Genomic DNA, 19,551 nt, shown 5'->3' on the forward strand with positions numbered 1-19,551 from the left:
AATATTACTTGGCAGGTATGTGTAACCACTGCCTTTATTGCACTTCTTTATGCTGCTGAGAGTGGTGTATGGGCACAGTGATTCTTCCCTAACACTCGCAAGTCTTTGGGTTGGTTTTCTTTTTGTCTCTTTTTTTTCCCCCCCCGAGGAGGCGCTAGATGTGCATACATTAATATAATTAAAAAATAGGAAAAAAGCACCTGGGTTGTTCAGCGCAGCCACACATACTTACACCGTATCCTTAAATTGAACTGTTCCTACGTTGAAGTATCATGCAAAATACACGCATTTTTATATCGATTTAAGGAACCGTATAGTTTCCTTTTTACTTCCTTTGTACGTATAACCTGTCACTTGGGCTGCCCTTTTCCACGTAACAAAAAACTGATGCAGTTGGTCCCGGCGGTTGTGTGCCAGTATTTGCACAGCAAGAGAGGTTGCTTTGAAGCAGGACAAGACATGCTTTATTGATTTATACGTTGAGGTCACCGACCCAAGGTCAGAACAAAGATATGTGTCTTCTGCGACTGGTATTACCAAGAGCTGCCAACAGCTATTCCAACTTCATCCCAGATACACCTTATTTGTGCTTTATGATCTATTTTCAGAAGTCATTGCTTACGTGTGTGTATGTATCTATATACATAGGTCTTATTAAAGTAATCCTACTAACTCGAGGCCTTTTTTACAATTAAAACGGTCAGGAATTAGTTCTAAATAGAGTCCATGAGGATTCTGTTCAGAATGTAAGGATAAATCATCTTGCGAAAGCAAAATTTAAGTGGAAAATCTACCTATTTGTTAATATGCCATAGGCAGTACGGCTTGTAGTTGCTCTTGGAGAAATAATTTATAGGAATGCAGATAAAAGTGGGCATTTTCTATTTCACTGCAATTTTAATTTATTTTATTTTATTTTATTCACAGGATTAGCTGGCACTGCTGCAGACCTAGAAAAGAGAAAGCTTATTTTTGGAAAAAATTTTATACCTCCAAAGAAGCCAAAAACATTCTTACAGCTAGTCTGGGAAGCGTTGCAGGATGTGACTCTTATAATCTTGGAAATTGCAGCCATCATATCTTTGGGGCTTTCGTTTTATCAGCCACCTGGAGAAGGGAATGAAGGTAAAAACTTTTTATAGAAGTCATTTGTATAAGTTTAAGTAAAACCAGTGCTGTATCTCAAATGGATTCCATCCCCAGCCTCCAGAAGGTCACTAACAGGAAATTTCCATGTGGTTTGTTCCTATTACCGTTACATCTGGTACTGACATATTTTTTGTATGCTTGACATTTCTTTATGCAAATAGCTAAACCTCATGACATGTACTAAACGAGTTAAAGAAAAATCATAATATTCTTATAAAACTGCAGTATTTTTGTTTCTGTTTTCACCTTTGAGCTTGTGTATAGCGTTTGTTTATTCACCTTAGATTTCTGTTTACCTCATTACAGAGGAGAAATATGTAATTGCTTATATAACGGATGTATCCCGTCTACATGGACACGGACAAGGCTTCTGCCGGTTTATACCAGCTAAAGACTTGAACTTAGTGAAATGCCCTCGTTTTAGTATTTTTAGTGATAGAGCTAAGGCTAGTGAGCCTGGCCCAAAAGGGAGCATGAGAGGGCAATTTACATGTGCTACTTATAAATTCTATACTGCAGAATCCTTCTGTGATATCTGTAGAAAGTTTCAACACCACCACACCCCCCCCCACCCCCCATCCCCCCCTTTTTTTTTCCTCCCCCTTTGGAAATTACTCTTGAATTCACATGCTTAAAATACTCGCTCCTCTACATAAATGCAAGATTTCCATTTCTGGCAACAGATCCAGATTCCCGTCCCCCCCCCCCGGCTCTCTCATAGACTTATAAAGCTGGATAAAACATGCTGTGTGAAATGACGTGAATAGCTTGGCAAATGTATGAAGAATGTCTTCCTCTAAATATAGCCTTGAAATGTTTTTTACATTCGCTTCAGTTTCCTTTGGCTACTTTCCTTGAAGACCCTTCCTTCTTCCTTTTCCATTCACAAGCAGAATAAGCACGTAGCTATGCCTCGCTCTTGGAGCATATTTCTGATTCTTTAAGCTATTATATATAATCAGGAATCTGTTGTTGCTTTCTCATTGAATGTTGAGTATGTGACTTTTCAGCAGGTGTCTGATTGAGGCATGAAAAGATAAAGGAGTCATTTGTTTTTTAACAGTAGAAAATGTTATTTATTATTATTACTTCATATAACTCGACAGTAGAATACCTTGGGGACATTGTAAACCATGAACGATGCTTTACGGAATTAGAATTTAGCTCTGCAAACCTTTTTCTTAGGCATAAATGTGCAGACTAACCTCTTATTTCTTAATTTATTTGGTGGGAAAGGAATTTTGAAAATGAGATTGTTACAGGTTTTAGGAAGAGGAGATGTGTCATCAGACGATGGTTGTTTGCTTTTTAATTCTTATTCTTTTGATACTGCATTTAAAATCTTTCTTTTCCCATGGGAAGGTATGAGATATCTGAGATTCTGAGATAGTCTGAAAAGCTCAGCAGCACAGCCTGTGACAAAGTGTTTGTGTTTTCCCACAGCACGGTGTTTTATTAAATGGTCACTGTTTTCCCTAGGTTTTTAGAATTGCTTTCCTGGAAGGTTTCGCCATGTTTTACACAGGGAGAACAAATCAAGTTAGTGAATATCTTTTAATCCAACTTTTGGAACACATTGCAAAGGTCCTTTATTTACGGGGTTTTTTTGAAATCTTTCTGTCAGCAACTGTATAAATGTGGGAGATTCTATTTCATTTTAAAATTAGTATCGTATAAAAGGCTGCCAAGGATACCCATAGCTTATTGGTAGATGTCCTTTTTAAAGAGTCATAAGCATTGAAAACCTGCCATCCTAAGCTTGATTTTGCCATTGGTGAAGTGGGGTGTATTCATACTTGAAACAGGTTTGATGGTTTTGCTGCATAACCTTCGGTAACCAAGTATAAAATAAAATTATATGTAGACTAATGTTGAGTGAAATTCAAATTAACTTTTTATGAAGAAACAAAATACGCTGTTTTGCCTACGCTTAAGCCAATTTATTGAACAATTTAAGCTATGCCTTGAATTGAACGTGAACCTGGATTCAGACCAAACATGGGCATATGTGAGAAGAAAGATTGTAGTTCTTTGAGAGGGCAGCAACGCCTCTGCTTTCTGTCTGGTGAAATGTCTGCTGACCTCTAAATCTCTTACTCGTTATACATTGCTTCAGATCGGTCTGTCTGTGCTTTGCTGTTGTAATAGAGAATATGGAAAAAGTGTCATGTAAGATGTAGCATCCTCGCAGTGCTCTGCGTTGTGCCTGATCTCGTTTTCTCGAGGCGAGAGGGTGATATTGCCGATGGGATGTCATGGGGGATCCCTGCCCAGGGGCTGGCTACGTGACAAATGCTCCTTTGGAAGCGTGGAAACCTGTATTTTCCTTTTCTGACTCTTGCCAGAATGAAAATTATTCGTTGAAATGTACATTTATTTGCAAGTTTTATGGTTTTTTTTCTTGAAAAGAATGTATTTTCATCTGAAAATACAGCCCAGCGTTAGGAAGGAGAGCTGGCATTTCCCGCTAGCCGTCTACTCTTGAACTTGCCCACCTCCTCCACAGCCTGCTTTAAGAGTTCCTCCGTGAGCTCCTGGGTGCCATTGGTAGCCGTGCTGGCCAGCCCTGGGGTGGTGCCCGCGCGGGGAGCCCCTGGGCCTGCCGTGGAACCCGCTCGCTGCCGCTGGTGCTCGGCCCTGGGCTAACGAGCTAACGGTCAGCTTCGCTGGAAAGAATTTCTCTTTCTAGGTGATGCATTCTTCACTTTTTTTTTTTCTCTCTCTCTTTTTTTTTTTTTTTTTTTTTTACTGTCTCTGAAAGTTGTTGGTATTTGATTTTGCTGGTTGATGACGATGTGAAATATAAAGCTTGTGACAGTCAGGTTTGTCTGCAGCTCGACTGAAGGTCTCCTTCGTGTGACAGGACACTGCTTCCTGGTGCGTGGCTCTTTTATAGTATATGAGAGAGCCTCCTCTTTTGCATTCTAATTGTTTCTTTTACTTTTCAAAATTCAATGCATTTTCATTTTGAAAATGAGTCAACAAGACTGTTCTCCTTCCCACACTTGATTTGCCCAATCATCACTGCTAATTATCTGAACTCATCAGCTTACTGTCATCCACCTGGACCTTTTGGAGTCTAAAAACAATTGTAAGCATAAACTCAATATTGTTGCAAGGTGAAAGACTTAAAGAAAAAAAAAAAAAAAGAAAAAAGAGGAGACGTTGATGAGCAGAGAGGTGTGAGACACCGTGGGCAGGTGGCACGGCAAGGGGAGGTGGTGGAGAGCAGCCGGTTTCCACGCAGGCTCGTGGCGCGCGCAGTGATGCTGCGTTTGGTGTGACAGTGATGTTTGTGCTGCCATTGGCCTCCTGTCCCACAGGGTCATCGTGCTGATTTCTTTGGTCGTGGCTAAAAGTGCCTGTGATCATCTTATGCTTTTTCCATGTCTTTGAGGTCTGTGACTAGGATGGGATGGTGAACAGCACATGAGCCTTTCTGTGGGGGACAGAGCTACGTGAAAGTGGATGTTTCCACAGAAGGAACTTTGTCAATGGCAGAAACATCAGCATCAGCCAAATGCTTTTTTCCCCTTTGCTCAGAAAGAACTTGAATGAGAAGTCTGTCCAGGGAGCCGTAACTGAAGCCATAAAAGATGGTATGTCTTGGGAGCTATCAGAGAAGGGTTTGAACAGGCTGGAGTCTACAATGAGAGCTGGATATTTTTTATTTTCTGTTATTGACAAATACACAGAGAGACCTGACTAAGAGATGACGGTGGTGTAGCGCGAGTTCATTAGCAGCCACCAAAGCGGGGGTGGAAGAGATCTGAGAAAGCCCGTGGGAAGCAAGGCTGCGGTTTGACGCAGCCTCTTCAGTCTTCCCTGAGTTGGAGCCTGTGGCTGCGGCCCGGCCATGCTGCCTCCTTCGGCCCGGTAACGCCGGGCGTGCGGGACGGCAGGGCCCTGCCCCGGCCACCTGCCCTCAGCAGCGGAGGGAAACGCCGAATTGCTCTCAGGATGAACGTTTGGATATTCAGCGTTTTTAAAGAAAATACTGACTTTACATCAAAGCTTAGCTAAGAAAGGGGTAATGGAAGTAAAATTTTACAGAATGTTAAAAACCAGCCAGTTGTTTCCTTTCAGCATTTTTGATGGACACGGTACTATCTTGCAATATTTCTCTTGCTTATTGCTTAGGACTAACTAGAAAAGTTGTGGCCATCTGAAAGTGACAGCCTTTCTTTGTAGGAATAAGAGATAGTAACACAAAAATAAGGGCCTTTGAGACCTGGTGTCAGGGAAAGACCCCCTTGCATATTTTTTTAATCAAGCATATGTGTACGCTGCCTTTATATCTCTTTATATCTGCCTCTCACGTATCCTAAACTTTTATTTACTAATGACCTTATTAGTTAATATAATGAGTTGAAGTTATCTTGATTTTTTTTTTTGTTTTTTTTTTAGAATTGATGTAACTCTTTCCTTTTGGACACTTGAAACCTACTTTAATTTTTGGAAACCGTTTCAGAATTAGCATTTCAGTGGTTTCTGCAGTTTAAGTGCAAAATATTTCTCCTGAGGCTTTTGAAGGAGGAATGCATGATAAAATCTACACATCCAAAAAATGCTAGAGCACATGAATTGCTTCAGGAACCTTGACTAAGGGTATAGTCTAATGGATGTATATGTTAGTGCGTTTTGCTCAATTAAGCAGTTATGAACTCAGAAGTTCATTTTCAATGTGTATTTGTAGATTGGCTATTCTTTCCCATTTTAAGCTAAGAGTATTGATACATTGCCAAGTTTAAGTCCTTTGAGTGTAGCATAATTGCATTTCCAAACATCTGTAACAGAGTTTGGTGTTATCTTGAGAAAAGTAAGTAGGTTACCATCTCCTGAGTTGCATCCAGTTTACACTGTTGGAAACAGCTGACATTGCTGCGATTTCGAAGTATCAGTAGCGACATTTCTCAGCCAGTCTGAGCTGGAGGAAGTAATCATCTATTGGTGATAGTGCATGAAGTTTTTGTTGTGCTGCAGTTCTTCATTTAAGATACAGGCGCGTCTTGGAAAACATGATTTCATTTTCTGCTGCAATCACAAAATCCGATCTGCAGGAATTACAAGATAATGGCGTAGTTTTCTTTTATTGCTTCTCCAGAAGCCACTTTAGTTCCTGTATTTTCATATTTCTTAGCAAGAGTGAAGGTTTCAAGAATTTTCTTCTCAGAAGCTATGGTAGAGTTGTTTTTATGATCTGCTTTGCATTCCCTTTTACCATCTGACAGGCCATTAGGAGCAATTGAGAACTTGTGCATAAATTATTGTCAGCCCTGTGGCAATTACTGCTCTCATTACCGATCCACACAGAATCATTTTTCCACTCTTTCAAAAAAGTGCAAAACTGCTGCTGCGTTTTAGCAAATGTATTTTGAGAGAAAATTCCCGGTGCAGATGTAGTCTCTACTACAGTGATGATCACACAGGGGTGCGACTTCGGCAAGTTAAAAATACTTTGTTCCTCAGAACAAAACCCTTCTGTGTCCTGGGGTAGTCGATTACAGGCTCTGTCCCCTGAGCAAACAGCATAGGGAGCCTATGATACGTAAAGAGGATTTAATGAATATACGGGACCCTGGCTTCATTTTTTTTTGTTACATAGATTAGAGTTAGTCCAGGACTAAATTTGAAATATTTGTCTGTCAGTCTATGGTGAAATCATTTTTGTATGTAGTTTGTAAAGAAATATCAAGTGTCCTGTTTTTAAAGACAGTATATGAATAGAAAGAGCGGCTTCATGAGATCAAGTATCCTAGAATCACAGAATGGTTTGGGTTGGAAGGGACCTTAAAGCCCACCCCCTGCCCTGGGCAGAGACACGTCCCACCAGCCCAGGTCGCTCCAAGCCCCGTCCAACCTGGCCTTGAACCCCTCCAGGGATGGGGCAGCCACAGCTTCTCTGGGCAGCCTGGGCCAGGGGCTCACCACCCTCACAGTCAAGAATTTCTTCCTCAGATCTAACCTAAATCTCTCCTCTTTCAGTGTAAAACCATTCCCCCTTGTCCTATGGCCTCCCTCCCTGCTCCAGAGTCCCTCCCCAGCTTTCCTGTAGGCCCCCTTTAGGTACTGGAAGGCTGCCATAAGGTCTCCACGGAGCCTTCTCTTCTCCAGGCTGAACAACCCCAACTCTCTCAGCCTGTCCTCATAGCAGAGGGGCTCCAGCCCTCGGATCAACTTTGTGGCCCTCCTCTGGCCCTGCTCCATCACGTGCATGTCTCTTCTGTGCTGAGGACTCTAGAGGGGCACGCAGTGCTCCAGGTGGGGTCTCACCAGAGCGGAGTAGAGGGGGAGAATCACCTCCCTCAGCCTGCTGGCCACGCTTCTCTTGATGCAGCCCGGGATAGCTGGGCTGTGCTCTCAAACCATTGCATTGGTTCATTGCTTGAGGAAATGGAACATCATTTGGGAGAGAGAGCTTAGGCTTGGTTAGAAGCCCACCAAGTGAGGGAGAAATGGCAGTGCTTCTCTCAGTCGCCCCCAGATCTTGATCTCATTTTGGCTTTAGATCTGCAGGAATCTCCCACCTGTTTTTTTTTTATTGTTTTTTTTTGTGTGTGTGTGTTTTGGTGTTGGTGGTTTTTTTTTTTTTCCCTTCCATTCTTTCCCCTTAGGTCCTTGCTGAAACTGTCACTTGTTCTTGCAGGAATGACTTAATTGCAATTCGCAATTCTTCCATCCCTTTCTGAAGCCATCTCCATAGCGTCTGCCCTGCAGTTCAGCAGCATTGCCCGGGTTCGGCGCATGCCCCATCTGTGCCCTGGTTGAACTGGTTAACAATTTTCAGACTTCTGCTAGCACTTCACTGGCAATTCCTGAGCCTTCCTGGATCCTCTCCCTTGTTACTGTCTTCAGGCCTTGTATCACACGTGGCTCTTATTACCTGGTTGCAAAAACCACTTATGTCAACACCTGACATTCTTTTACTGTTTACATGAATGTAACAAACCTTTTAATTTTTCTTTCTTGAATTTTGTCTCCTTATGTGGATTACAAAGGGGAAAACGTAGCCTGAGGTAAGATGCTTTACCATCCTGGTGTTCGGTGTGAAGCTGCAGGTGTGATGTCTGTTTTCAAGTGTACAGTTCTTTGCAGCTTAAGGGGGGAAAAAAGGGAAAAGTCTTTTTGGTTGAGGTAGCTGCTGTTAAAATTCCCAAGGCAAAATTCTACGTTGAAAACAAAGTTAAATGATTGGTTACATTGCTTAATGCTGCTCAGTGGAGGTTTGGCTGGGCGAGCCTTCCTCTTACTCATGCAACAAGGCAATGAACAGGAAAAAATACGGAAACAGGGCATGGTCCCCTGACACGTGGTCGGTCGCCATTGCAGGAAGCTGCTGGTGGTGTTGATGTGCTGCTGCGCGGGGCTGTGGCTGGGGTCCCTGCTCACCTCTCATGACTCAGTTTCCTTACAAGAGACTATTTCCTGGGATTCACCACTCAGTTGTTTCCTTATCGTTCCTGTAATGTGCCACATTGCTTGGTCAGGGGGGACTTGAGTTGGAGATTTAAGTCAGAATGGGTATCCATACAGTTGGAGAGAAGATAGAGGTGACCCACAGCTCCCATGAGGGCGGTTGCTTGTCTTGTCCCTGTGCTAAACCTCCTCTTGAGGTGGTGCTCACTTATACGCGTGGTACCACTGTTCTGTGCGTATCTAGCAAATCTCACGCTCCTTATGTGTGAGCCTGAAGAAGTAGGCGTGCAGGGATTGAATGGACAGCAGGACACAGCCAGCCAACGTGCTCATCAGTGCTGCTTTCACCAGACAGCTGTAAAGGTCTGCACTGCAGAGGCAAAGGCAGCCGTCTGATGTTTGGATCAAAATCCCTGCACAAATCAGTCCGAGGGGAAAAAACCCCACCCCAAACGAACAACTTACCCCCCACCTTGTCCAGATCTGTTGCTTGGGATCAGAAACGCTGTGCTGTTCTCATCTCTCAGGTTACTGCCTGTGAAGGTACGACTCCAAATATGTCTCTTGACATTTCATTGCATTGAGCAAGTCTGTAGAAATAAGTCACAGTGGGAAAGATTTGACCAGCCATTAGTGCAGGTATCTGTGGAAGGAAATGAAAACAAGTTAAAATTTCATTCATATATACATATATATATACGGATATAAAAGAAAAAAATATATATAAGAATATAAAGCAGCTGGCAACAAAGTTCTCCTTCTTAGTTAGGAGCGAAAGTGCTGAATTTAATACCAGCTAGCATGAATTTGTCCAGTTTGTGATCTGTAGTGGTGTACATTCTTTTAAAAAAGTGTTTCCATCGAACTGTGTCCATCCAGTCCTCCTCCTTGCAAGGTCCCTGCCCTTGATGCAAGTTCTGCTGGAGCAGAAGAGCTGCAAGAGGCTGTCTGCTGGGTTTCTGCTGGACTCAAGTACAGTGTCAGGGTATAAAGGTTCAGTGTCTGTCCCCGTTCCCCAGCGCTTACTATAGGTATTGTGGCATCTCACGGATTAAAAAAAATGTTGCAATGACATGTAATTAAGACATTGCTCCTTCAAAACACTCCAAAATTTTGTTATTGTGGGCAGTATCTTTTTGTGGTTCCTGTTCTCGGCATTCCTTAGATCAGGTTGTGGTTTTATTGCTTTCCACGTGACATCTGGGCCACTAAAGGGGATTTGACCCTAATAACATAGAGGAGACATTCGAGCATTCCCCTGCATGCAGGGGAAAATAAGAAATACCGCCTTTCTAATATAGCTCTACGGTCATGTTAACAATTTCGCTAATTGTTCTGTATTTGCACGTATAAACAGCTGAAGTTTCCCATCCAGCTTTTAACCTTTTCCATAAATTGGTTTTGGGCTTTTTTTGTGTGTGTTTGTTTGTTTGTTTGTTTATTTTACTGAAGGGTAATTCCTACCCACCATTGCCTGTATTTGCAAATGAGCCAAAATCCTATTCCAGTTTATTATCATCTTCAGATTGACGTGCAGGGTTTATCTTCTGCTCTTGAATGCATTTCTCTGCATAGAGGGAAATTTTGCCTCGGTGGGAGGGTGCAGCTGGAAGTCCCAGCCGCCGCGCTGCGTCAGTAGATCGCGGTCACCATCGCGAGGTGCGTGTTCAGAATAAGGGACAATGGGGGTGGGGGGGAGAAGAACTAAACAAACAAAACCCCAAAACAACCTTGGCACGATCGCAAGAAATAATGACCCTGCGGACAACTCTTAGAGGTTGATTTCTTCAGTGTACGGGTACTCAAGAGACGCGTGCTTCCTTTCCGTGCGGAAGGAAAGCAGCTCGCCCTGAGGACGAGTGCTGGGGCTGGCAGGGGCAGCCGCGCAGGCTCTGTCCTGTGGGCAAGGTGGGACAGGCAGGAGAGAGACCTGCTCTCTGTCCAACGGCGCAGCTTGGCCTTGGATTTGGTGAAATTCTTCTCTTTTGCCCAGTTTCTAATCTACGGTTTTCTTCTTTTCTGTTTCTTTACCGATAGTTGTGACCCAACTACATTCATTTTAGTATTTGTGGGTAGCTGATATTTGGAGTCTCTTGCTCCTTCTGTGTCCAATTCTTAACAATTTTCTTCCCACTCTCACAGAAATGGGTTTGGGTTGGTTTTGTTGGTTGGTTGGTTGGTTTTTTTGTTTTAAGAGTTGTTGCTCAGATCATAATCTTCTTATATTCTCTTTCCAAGAAGCGTATTGTCTTGGTAGATTGATTTGCTTTTCTCTGGGGATTCTAGAAATTGTACGTTTTTCTGATGAAACCAGCTTATTCTTAAATTGCATAAATACACAAAAGGCCTGCTGGGGAAACCTCAAAATAGATCCCAGTGTACGCAAACACATATTGGCGCAGGAGAAACACACAGGTGTCATTTGGGCAGGAAGCAAACATTGGCGATGAAGCGACTAGCAGGATCAGCTCGGCAGGAGCTCTGCCATCTCAGCTGGTCTTGGACGTGGTACTCACTATTATTAAATCCTGCAGCAGAGTACAGTCAGTTCCTGCCAAATGTAAACATACTGGTTTTATTGTTTTTTATCTTTATTGATCGTTTGTATTTCCTTAACATTAGAAATGAGCACTAGTAAATGTGCGCGTGGCTCCAGATTTCATTTAAACAAGAAATACTCATGCGCCCCCTTTGCTTAAATGACCGCGGGGGACAGGCAGCTCTTTCAAAAAGGAAAAAAAAAAAAAAAAAAAAAAAGTAAAAAAGAAGGTAAAAGCACCAGTTATTGAGGAGCTCTAACCAAATTGAATTAAACGTCATTAAAAAGTAACCTCAGATAAACAACCACATGAAAATCTTGAGCCATCCTCTGAGGAATTCAGTTCATTTACTTCCTAGTGAGACGCAATGGGTATAATTGAATATAAACTAAATGTTTTAATGCAGCATTTATCAATTTTTACCTCGTCTTTACCCATACAGTCCACATCCGGGATTTCGTCATATATTTTCCTTAGCATTTTAATTCAGTAGGGCTACATGGTTAATGAAGCACGTTCATTTTTTAATTCCTTTGCCAGGCTTTTACATACGGAGGATCTTGCAGGGCCAGTTCAAGATCCTAGGATACAAAGATTTTCACAGGAAAGTGTTGCCTCTGTCTCCCTGTCTCTAAAAATCTGTCTCCTTAGGTTTCATTAATATGCACTTAATATATTTGATTAATGAGTGAAAGAATCAGAAATGTCAAAAATGAGTCAGCTGAACAAAGTTAATTTTCTATTCTTTGTGGCAGTTTTAGATCTTAATTTTTTTAAAAAAAAATTTTGCATGTGATAATATAGATTGCATTAAAAATATATAAACGTAGGCAGCATAAAAGCCTGTTTGTAAGGCCAACAATAATGTTTTTTTACAAACCTCCTAAAATCATGGCAGCACATAGCAATAAACAACTGTAAGGCTTTTGCCAGCCCTCCCACTGACGGAGCCAGCGTTGAGATGAAAAACTGACTCCACAACCTATGCATGTGCGCCTTAGATTTAAATAATATCATCAAGTAATGTTTTTGGTACGTTGAAAATCCCTTATCTCTTTAAGTCCTTTCCATAGTGTAAAATGAATTGTAGATAATACAAAGCCTTTTGAAAATAATATGAGCTAAATTTCATTCATTTTAATACTGTGCAGAGATTTCAATCTTAGCTACCACCCTGCCTCATGAACTGTGTTGGTAAAAAAGGAAACCAACCCAGCATCCCTCAGCAATTCCTGGAAATGTTTTCAGAATTTCATTACTGAGGAGGGACCTTATCAAGGCTTATAAATACTGAAAGGGTGGGTGTCAGGAGGATGGGGCCAGGCTCTTTTCAGTGGTGCCCAGGGACAGGACAAGGGGTAACGGGCACAAACTTGAGCATGGGAAGTTCCACCTGAACATGAGGAGGAACTTCTTTACCCTGAGGGTGGCAGAGCCCTGGCACAGTCTGCCCAGAGAGGGGGTGGAGTCTCCGTCTCTGGAGACGTTCCAAACCCCCCTGGAATGCGTTCCTGTGCCACCTGCTCTGGTTGGCCCTGCTCTGGCAGGGGGCTGGACTAGATGATCTCCAGAGGTCCCTTCCAACCACTGCCATTCTGTGGTTCTGTGTAATAATTAGCAAACATCTTCAAATCTCTTCTGTATCTCAGAAGGTCAAGGGAACAGCTGAACTGTCCTGTAATCCCCACTGTAGGTGTCACCTCATCGCCCCTTGGCACGGCAGGGAAGTCCGGCTGCCCTTTCCCCACTCTTTATCCCTGCTATTTGCAGGCTGGAAGCTCTGATTTTAGTTTTGCAGGACGCTCAACCATTTGTACGGCACGACATCATCTTACACCAAAGCAGGTACTTCTTCAGAGCGTTTTAGCTCTAACTTAATTTCACTTCAGCCCTTAATTAGAACAGATTTGGAATTACGCAGTTGGCATCCTGGAAAATAGAAGAAACAGAAGTATTTGCCCTCTTAAAAACAGCTTGTTCTGCCAGAACCCCACCATTTAACCTCCTTCCTCCCAAAGCTAGGATGAGGTGAAGCAGCATATGGCTTCTAGTGACATTAGCCCAATCTGTTTAGCTAAATAAAACAGTTCCTTTAAGAATTTGCTTAGGAAAGTATCTTTTTAATTCCTGCCCTAAATCGTACTTCAGTGCATGGTCTAAATGTCCAGGAGTGGAGAACAGAAGAGGTTGGAGTCTCCAGCTCTGACATGTGTGCCCAGACTCTCATGATGCGAAGTATCTCACTGTCTTCCAATACTTGTATAAGGCTGTTTTCACGAGGAGAAAATTGTGCACCTTTGAGTTGTCATTACCTGGCCACACTATTTAATTTTGGAAACATTTTTGCTTTTATGGTGATTTCTAGATTCAAAAGGTGGGAGAAGTTTAGCTTTAGGGCTCCAAACGTGGTGAATTGTCAAGAGTCCTGGGTGGCATTGGGGTGACAGAGAGCACGACGCGAGGACGCTTTGGTGGCTCCTTCACAGAGGTCTGTCCCCGTACTCCAAAGCACTATCAACAATACTTAAGCCACTCTTGACAGAAATCTATCATTCTTATTTCCAGAAGGTCCCAGTGACGGAAATTCTATGTCTTTCCTAGATAATTTGTCTCGGCGTCCGTGCCATGAGACAGTTATTCCTGATGTGCAACTGAAATGTCTCGTAAGCATTTAAACGTATTTGTTTAGATTTTTACAAGGAAGAGAAAACCACTTTGTAATATTTATATTTACAGCCATGTTTTGTCTACTTGAAGACAACTTGATTCTACATGCCGATGTATAGCTATTTGTGGGAAGTTACCCAGCTTTTTCAATATGAATTTGAAATTTGAGTAACTTGTCAACAGTACAGAGGAATACAAGTATTGCACTGAATTTCACAAAGGGAGCCAGAATACCAGAATATTATCTTGAAAGGATTTATCTGGTGTTTAAAAAAAAAATGAAAATTCTCCCAAACCAATGAAAATCAGAAAAGTCTGAAAACGTCTTTATTTTCAAAAGGAAATATAGGAATACTGAGTGTTTTCTTACTGGATTGTGAATTTAAAAATCAGTTCTAATTTAGCAGCTTTAAAATCTCAAATATTTTTCAAATTTGCAAAATCGTATGTTTTGTTATGTGACATTTTTTAATTCAAAGTATTTTTGGATCAGGTTATAGGACTGTTTTCCAGTTTCAGAGGAGGGTGCTGTTTGCCAACTGGTCCACGTGAGTTCAAACAAACGCTGGGACGAGCCGAAGTCTGCGTGCGCTTACGGTTCACGTCTCTTGGTGGGTTTGAATTAGAATGGAAAACTGTTATCTGGGAAAAAAAAATTAAGCACAGATGAGTGAAACAAAACAGGTATACCTGTTTGAACACAAAACCTGTTGATGACAAGGCAGATGTACAGCATGTTGCTGCCTTTTTTTTTTTTTTGCTTTTTTTTTTTTTAGAAACCGGTAACAATAAAACAGACCTTTGAGACAAAATATCTAAAAGCGTATGCACACACAGGTGTGATCAGGTATTGAAGTGGGACCCGGAGAAGAGAACCTTAAAGTCTCTCCAAATCTGTGTAGATGCACTTGAGGGGTTATTTTAAAGCTTAATCAGATCCAGACTAGAACAAGCGCCCCCCTCTGCAGAGCTCCACCCTCAGGAGTAAAGCACAGAGCGGTGAGTGTTTGCTATTACAGTCCCAGTCCGTTACATCTGATGCAGTAGGGCTAATACTAGGTGTAATGGCTCTGAGTGGTACTGCTTTTTAACTGTGCGCATATACATATGCGTGTGCGTATTTTCACGTAAGGATATATACGTACATATATCTTATCAGAAAAGTAACAGGTGAAACAATTGATTCCATTTTATTTCTGTTATTGCATAAGGAGTTCTGCCTTTTCTCTCTAGGATATGCTGCTCATCTTGTTTCAGTGAAGTATGCATAAACTTTTAGAATCTTAAAAACGAGATGAGTTGAACCCAAAATAACTACATAGAAAGTATGTTCTAAATCGAGGTAGTCCTCATGACACGCAGCTTTAGCTTGCTTTGGATGTGTCTGCATTAATGTTTTCGTTTGGATCGAGTGTACTTCAGAACTTACATCTCCTGTTTGTCCCCAGTTAAGACGCTTTGGTTCCCATGGCAGGGGGCTTTCGGGGAGTGCACAAATGGGATGTGCATTCAGGTGGGATTTCATCCCATCCTTTGGGATGCGAAACTAAACTGAAAAACGTGGCCCAGAAACACGTTTCCTTAGCATATAGATTGTCACTGTAAAACTACTTTTATAAGGCTCCACTATTTATTAGCGTTGGTAGAACTTTTTAATGCCTTCTGGTGCAAGACGTTATGATATAATGTTTAATCTCTTACTGACGTGATTTTACACCTCTTAAAGCTTTATAGCACAAAGTAATGAAGGTGAGAATTTTAATGAAAGTAATAAGCACTGCCGTTTATGAGCTAGGTTTATGGCTGAGGTCTATAAATCTCCCATATCTTTTTCAACCTGGTTTTCTTGTTCTTGTGAATATAACTGATGAGTGAGGGAGTACCAGCATCCAAAGAGGCCGAGGTCTTCCCAGAACTGTCTCTAGAGCACATCGCCAGAGCCTAAGCTCAAAAGAGTTTAGTTTTCTGGTTTTGCAGTGTCCCAGGTGTGTTCGGTTGCTTGAGCAGCTCAGTGGCAGATTCTCGTAATCAGTGGCTTTCGAGCTGTGGCCTGTGGACCGCGGAGGCTCTGTGAATTACCTTGAAGGGGCCTGTTAAAATCAGTAACCTGTTCTTGGTAACCTCTCTCTGCAGGGCTGGTGGGTTGGACGAAGTTGACAATTATTCTTTAAACGGTTTAGATGTATGAAGTGTATCAGTCAGCAACTGTAACTTCATGCTGTGATACAGTGTGATTTTTTTAGAAGCTCCAATGAAATGTCTTCTCAAGAATTCCAGGCAAAGTCAACTTTTTTTCAATAGTTTTTGGTAGCATTTCTGTTAAATACAATCTTTCTGCAAAATCATCTTGGTTAGAGCATCTTGTTTTAAAGCCCTCTTCCCCCACCCCCCAAGGGAAAAAAAAAAAGAAAAAAGGGAATGTTTTTTGAAGAAAGTACATTTTGTTTGTATTAGGACACAGTCGAAGAGTCGTGGAACAGTACAAGCATCCGTTACTCAGGCAGATCCCACCCTAAAAGCCTTCCTCAATGATTTGCCCTTCTCACAGAATCACGACTCTTGATTCTTCTCCTCATTCTGCTTCAGACAGAACAGGCTTTGTTTATAAGGATTTAGTAGATGAAGCATAAGTAAGAAAGACAGCTCTCAATCTGATTATGTATTTATGAAATATTTGTTGCTCTATGTTAATGTTAGATGCTTTCCTTAGGTCTGTTTAAAGTCAAGTGCTGTGATGACAGCGAGTTTGCTGTCAAGCATTTATTTATTTTCGTGGGCTTCTGTGTTTCCCAGCGCTTTCGGTGGTCTGCGTTGGCAGCGGTAGCTGAGGAAGGGAAGGGTATTCGGGAAGTACTGGAAATCGTCAGGGGTTGCTGTATGAGAAACAGGAGCATTCTTCCTGGTTTTAGAAACTTACTTAAGTAACCGCAGCTGCAGTGTTTGTACAGAGTGCCTGGATAGCTGGACCTCCAAATGTACCATGTTTTCTTGAGATGATAGTTTTTTTTTTTCCTTCAGCCATTTGTTCAAGACCTGAATGGGCCGTTTGTGTTTAATAAGGCTCTTCTAAGACAAGTTTACCCCAATAACTGCAGTGTTCCCTATGTAGGTTTTTTAAACAGCAAGGTTAGAATTCTAAATCACACTTAAACTTATCCAAGTGAAAAAATGGCAACGTACGGACAGCCACTTCGCTGCTGATAGCAGTCTAACAGAAATTCTAGTTTCTTCCTATCAGTTTTATTCATAATGTTTTGTTTGCTTTGGCATAATAGCCTATTTGAAGTATGGTCTTACAATACGCGATCATGAAGAAAGGCGTTCTTTCCCCTCCTTATTTTACTCTGAATCAGCCAGTGCCATTTATATCAGCGTTCCAGTTAAGTGATTCAAAACTCACGCAGTTCTCTGGGATCGTAGTCTCTCGCATTGTTAATTCAATTTAGTGCGTATATCTTTCAAACTGAGTTTGTCTTTTACATTCAGTTTTGTCATAGTTCAGACATTTAAATAATATCATCTGAATGGAATCCCTTATTCGTGCTGTGTTCTGCGTTGCTGCAAATTGGTTTGCCCTGTTGTTGGCGCAGTTTAAACTTGAACTCTTTTCTGATACAGTCAAATCAGTTGAGTTATCCTGTGGAACCCTGACAGGACGTATCGAGGCTGGCCACTAAACAAAATTTCACAGCCAAGTATTGATATGTATTTCTGTTCTGCATTGGAACTGAACCAGGGTCTTTCAGCTTTTTTCCATGAAAAACCCTGAGAAAAGAGCTTAAACTGAGTGACAGAGCAAGACTGTTTAAAGTTAAGACCATGTACACACCTGGTTTGCATTCTTGGAACAATGACTTAAATTTGGAGAATTTTGTAGCTCCATTTTTATATGTCCTGGATGAATACAAAGAAACCTTCAAGCTTAACCAGAATTTTCATTGCGGACATTGATATTTGTACTGAAATGAAAAGTTACCTCAGAAAGAGTTGGTTTTGACAAATATAAGTATTTTTTATATTTGATGTAATTTTTTCAGTATCTCTATAGAGATAGTTAAATAATAATAAGCATATACTTATTTGTGGAATAGTTATAGGCTATACTAACAGATGTACAAGCTGTTTGTAAGCTGTTTCTTTACTAGAGAAGGTCGTCGTTACAATTATCCCAGCACAGCCTCCCGCATTAGACAAAGCTCTTGCTCTACAGAATATATTATCCTCTGTTGGGAACCTTAGTTTTTGACTACTGGTCTTTACTTCTCTCAATTAACCTCTAAATAATTAATTACTTAGAGAATTTAAGAGAAGACTGATTATTTCATTTCAGTATTTTTTCTTTTTTGAAAAAGTTTTTTACCGTCATACGTTAGTAAGTATGCCTGTGAAGCTGTTTGTGATTGTTTATTATTATGGGGTAAATATTTGTGATGATGTGTGAAAACACTTGTTTTGCAAATCCTTACTGGGTTGCACAGCAAACATATTTACTGAAAGATAATTAAGTGAACATAATTTCTCTTTTGTAAGTGTTTTGATGAAAATACACTGCGTTGATTGTTTTATAATATGCTATCCTGGTTTTTACCATATGCTTAAAATGCTTACAAATGGCCTACTCCAAGGTTATTCAAGGTTGCATTAAAGTTTTATTTAGTAGATGTTGTCTTTCCTGAAGCTTCCGTATTACAAACTTCTTGATTCTGAACTTCCTACTTTTCTGGCTGGGTGTACAGTCTGTGTGTCTGTCTGACTCTCTCTTGCCCCTATTTCCTTTGAACACCTTTCGAATGAGATGGCACGAGTGAGGTTCTGCTCATCCAACAGTCATCTGGGGGTTTCGTGTCAACTGGTATTTTTATTGCAATGTGGAAATCTGGAAACACAGATCTGGAAACACCCTACATTTGGTGTCTCTGTAAGAAGCAACAAGAAAGAAAACACGGGTTTATACACAAGATTCTCAGAGCCGGCAAGGAAAGCTCGATTTGGGCATCGCTCTCTGCCCAAGAACAGGTAACTCTGAAGGAAGTATGGAAGTGATACCAAATGTGTCATGGACTCAGAAAACAGTAGATATATCACTTCTGAAATACGTAACATCAGCATTTGTCCAAAGAACGGCTTCGCTCTGGATTTGCTCGACTGTATCAAAGCTATCAGTTCTGCGCTGCTCCCCAGCCCCAAGTGCGCTTAGGGAGCAATGTCATTACTGGGTGTCGGTGGTATTGATGAATGACCTAAGTTTAAGATTTGAGCTGGCTTTGGCAACACATTAAGAACTTGTAAAGTGCAAAATGTGCACATTGTGTCATATGGGACCTGCAAATTAAATAATTGTTTCATAATGTGAAGTGACCTACATCTGGTTTCTACAAATCTGTGTTGGACTGCAAAAAATGAAGTCCCATAGATACCTTCCCTTCATTAGAGAGGTGTAGATCATGGACAAAACTGGGATGCTTTTAGATATTGCTCATTAGATAGATTTCCAGGTTGCCAAGCACGACTTAATTCTCAACTGGGGACATGAGGTAATGAGATTTAGAACTTCGGGATGAAATATAAAATCTTCTCACATATTTTCCAGGAAGAGATTCTCCAGAAGTATTAATTCCATAAGTAAAACCCAGCTAGGACATGACCTTGCAAGCACTGTTGAGTAACTGCACTTGAACTCTTACTAATAAACACAGAGAACAACTTTCCAGGTCCGATTCTTGGATTTGAAAACTGTATTTTACCTTTTGAATGTGTGGCTGTAATTACCAGACATCTT

At 41.3% G+C, this 19,551-nt stretch overlaps 1 protein-coding gene across 10 annotated transcripts in view; it reads left to right on the forward strand.

Moving 5' to 3' along the window:
* ATP2B2 (ATPase plasma membrane Ca2+ transporting 2) overlaps positions 1-19,551 on the forward strand; it is a 429,010-nt gene that overhangs the window by 300,881 nt on the left and 108,578 nt on the right. For all 10 annotated transcript variants that reach the window (XM_054216330.1, XM_054216336.1, XM_054216334.1 and 7 more), the window contains one exon: positions 928-1,125. In XM_054216330.1, coding sequence (XP_054072305.1) covers positions 928-1,125 — 198 coding nt within the window. The remainder of the gene's footprint in view (positions 1-927; positions 1,126-19,551) is intronic.

The sequence above is a fragment of the Rissa tridactyla genome, chromosome 10 (assembly GCF_028500815.1).
Source record: "Rissa tridactyla isolate bRisTri1 chromosome 10, bRisTri1.patW.cur.20221130, whole genome shotgun sequence".
Lineage (NCBI taxonomy): Eukaryota > Metazoa > Chordata > Aves > Charadriiformes > Laridae > Rissa > Rissa tridactyla.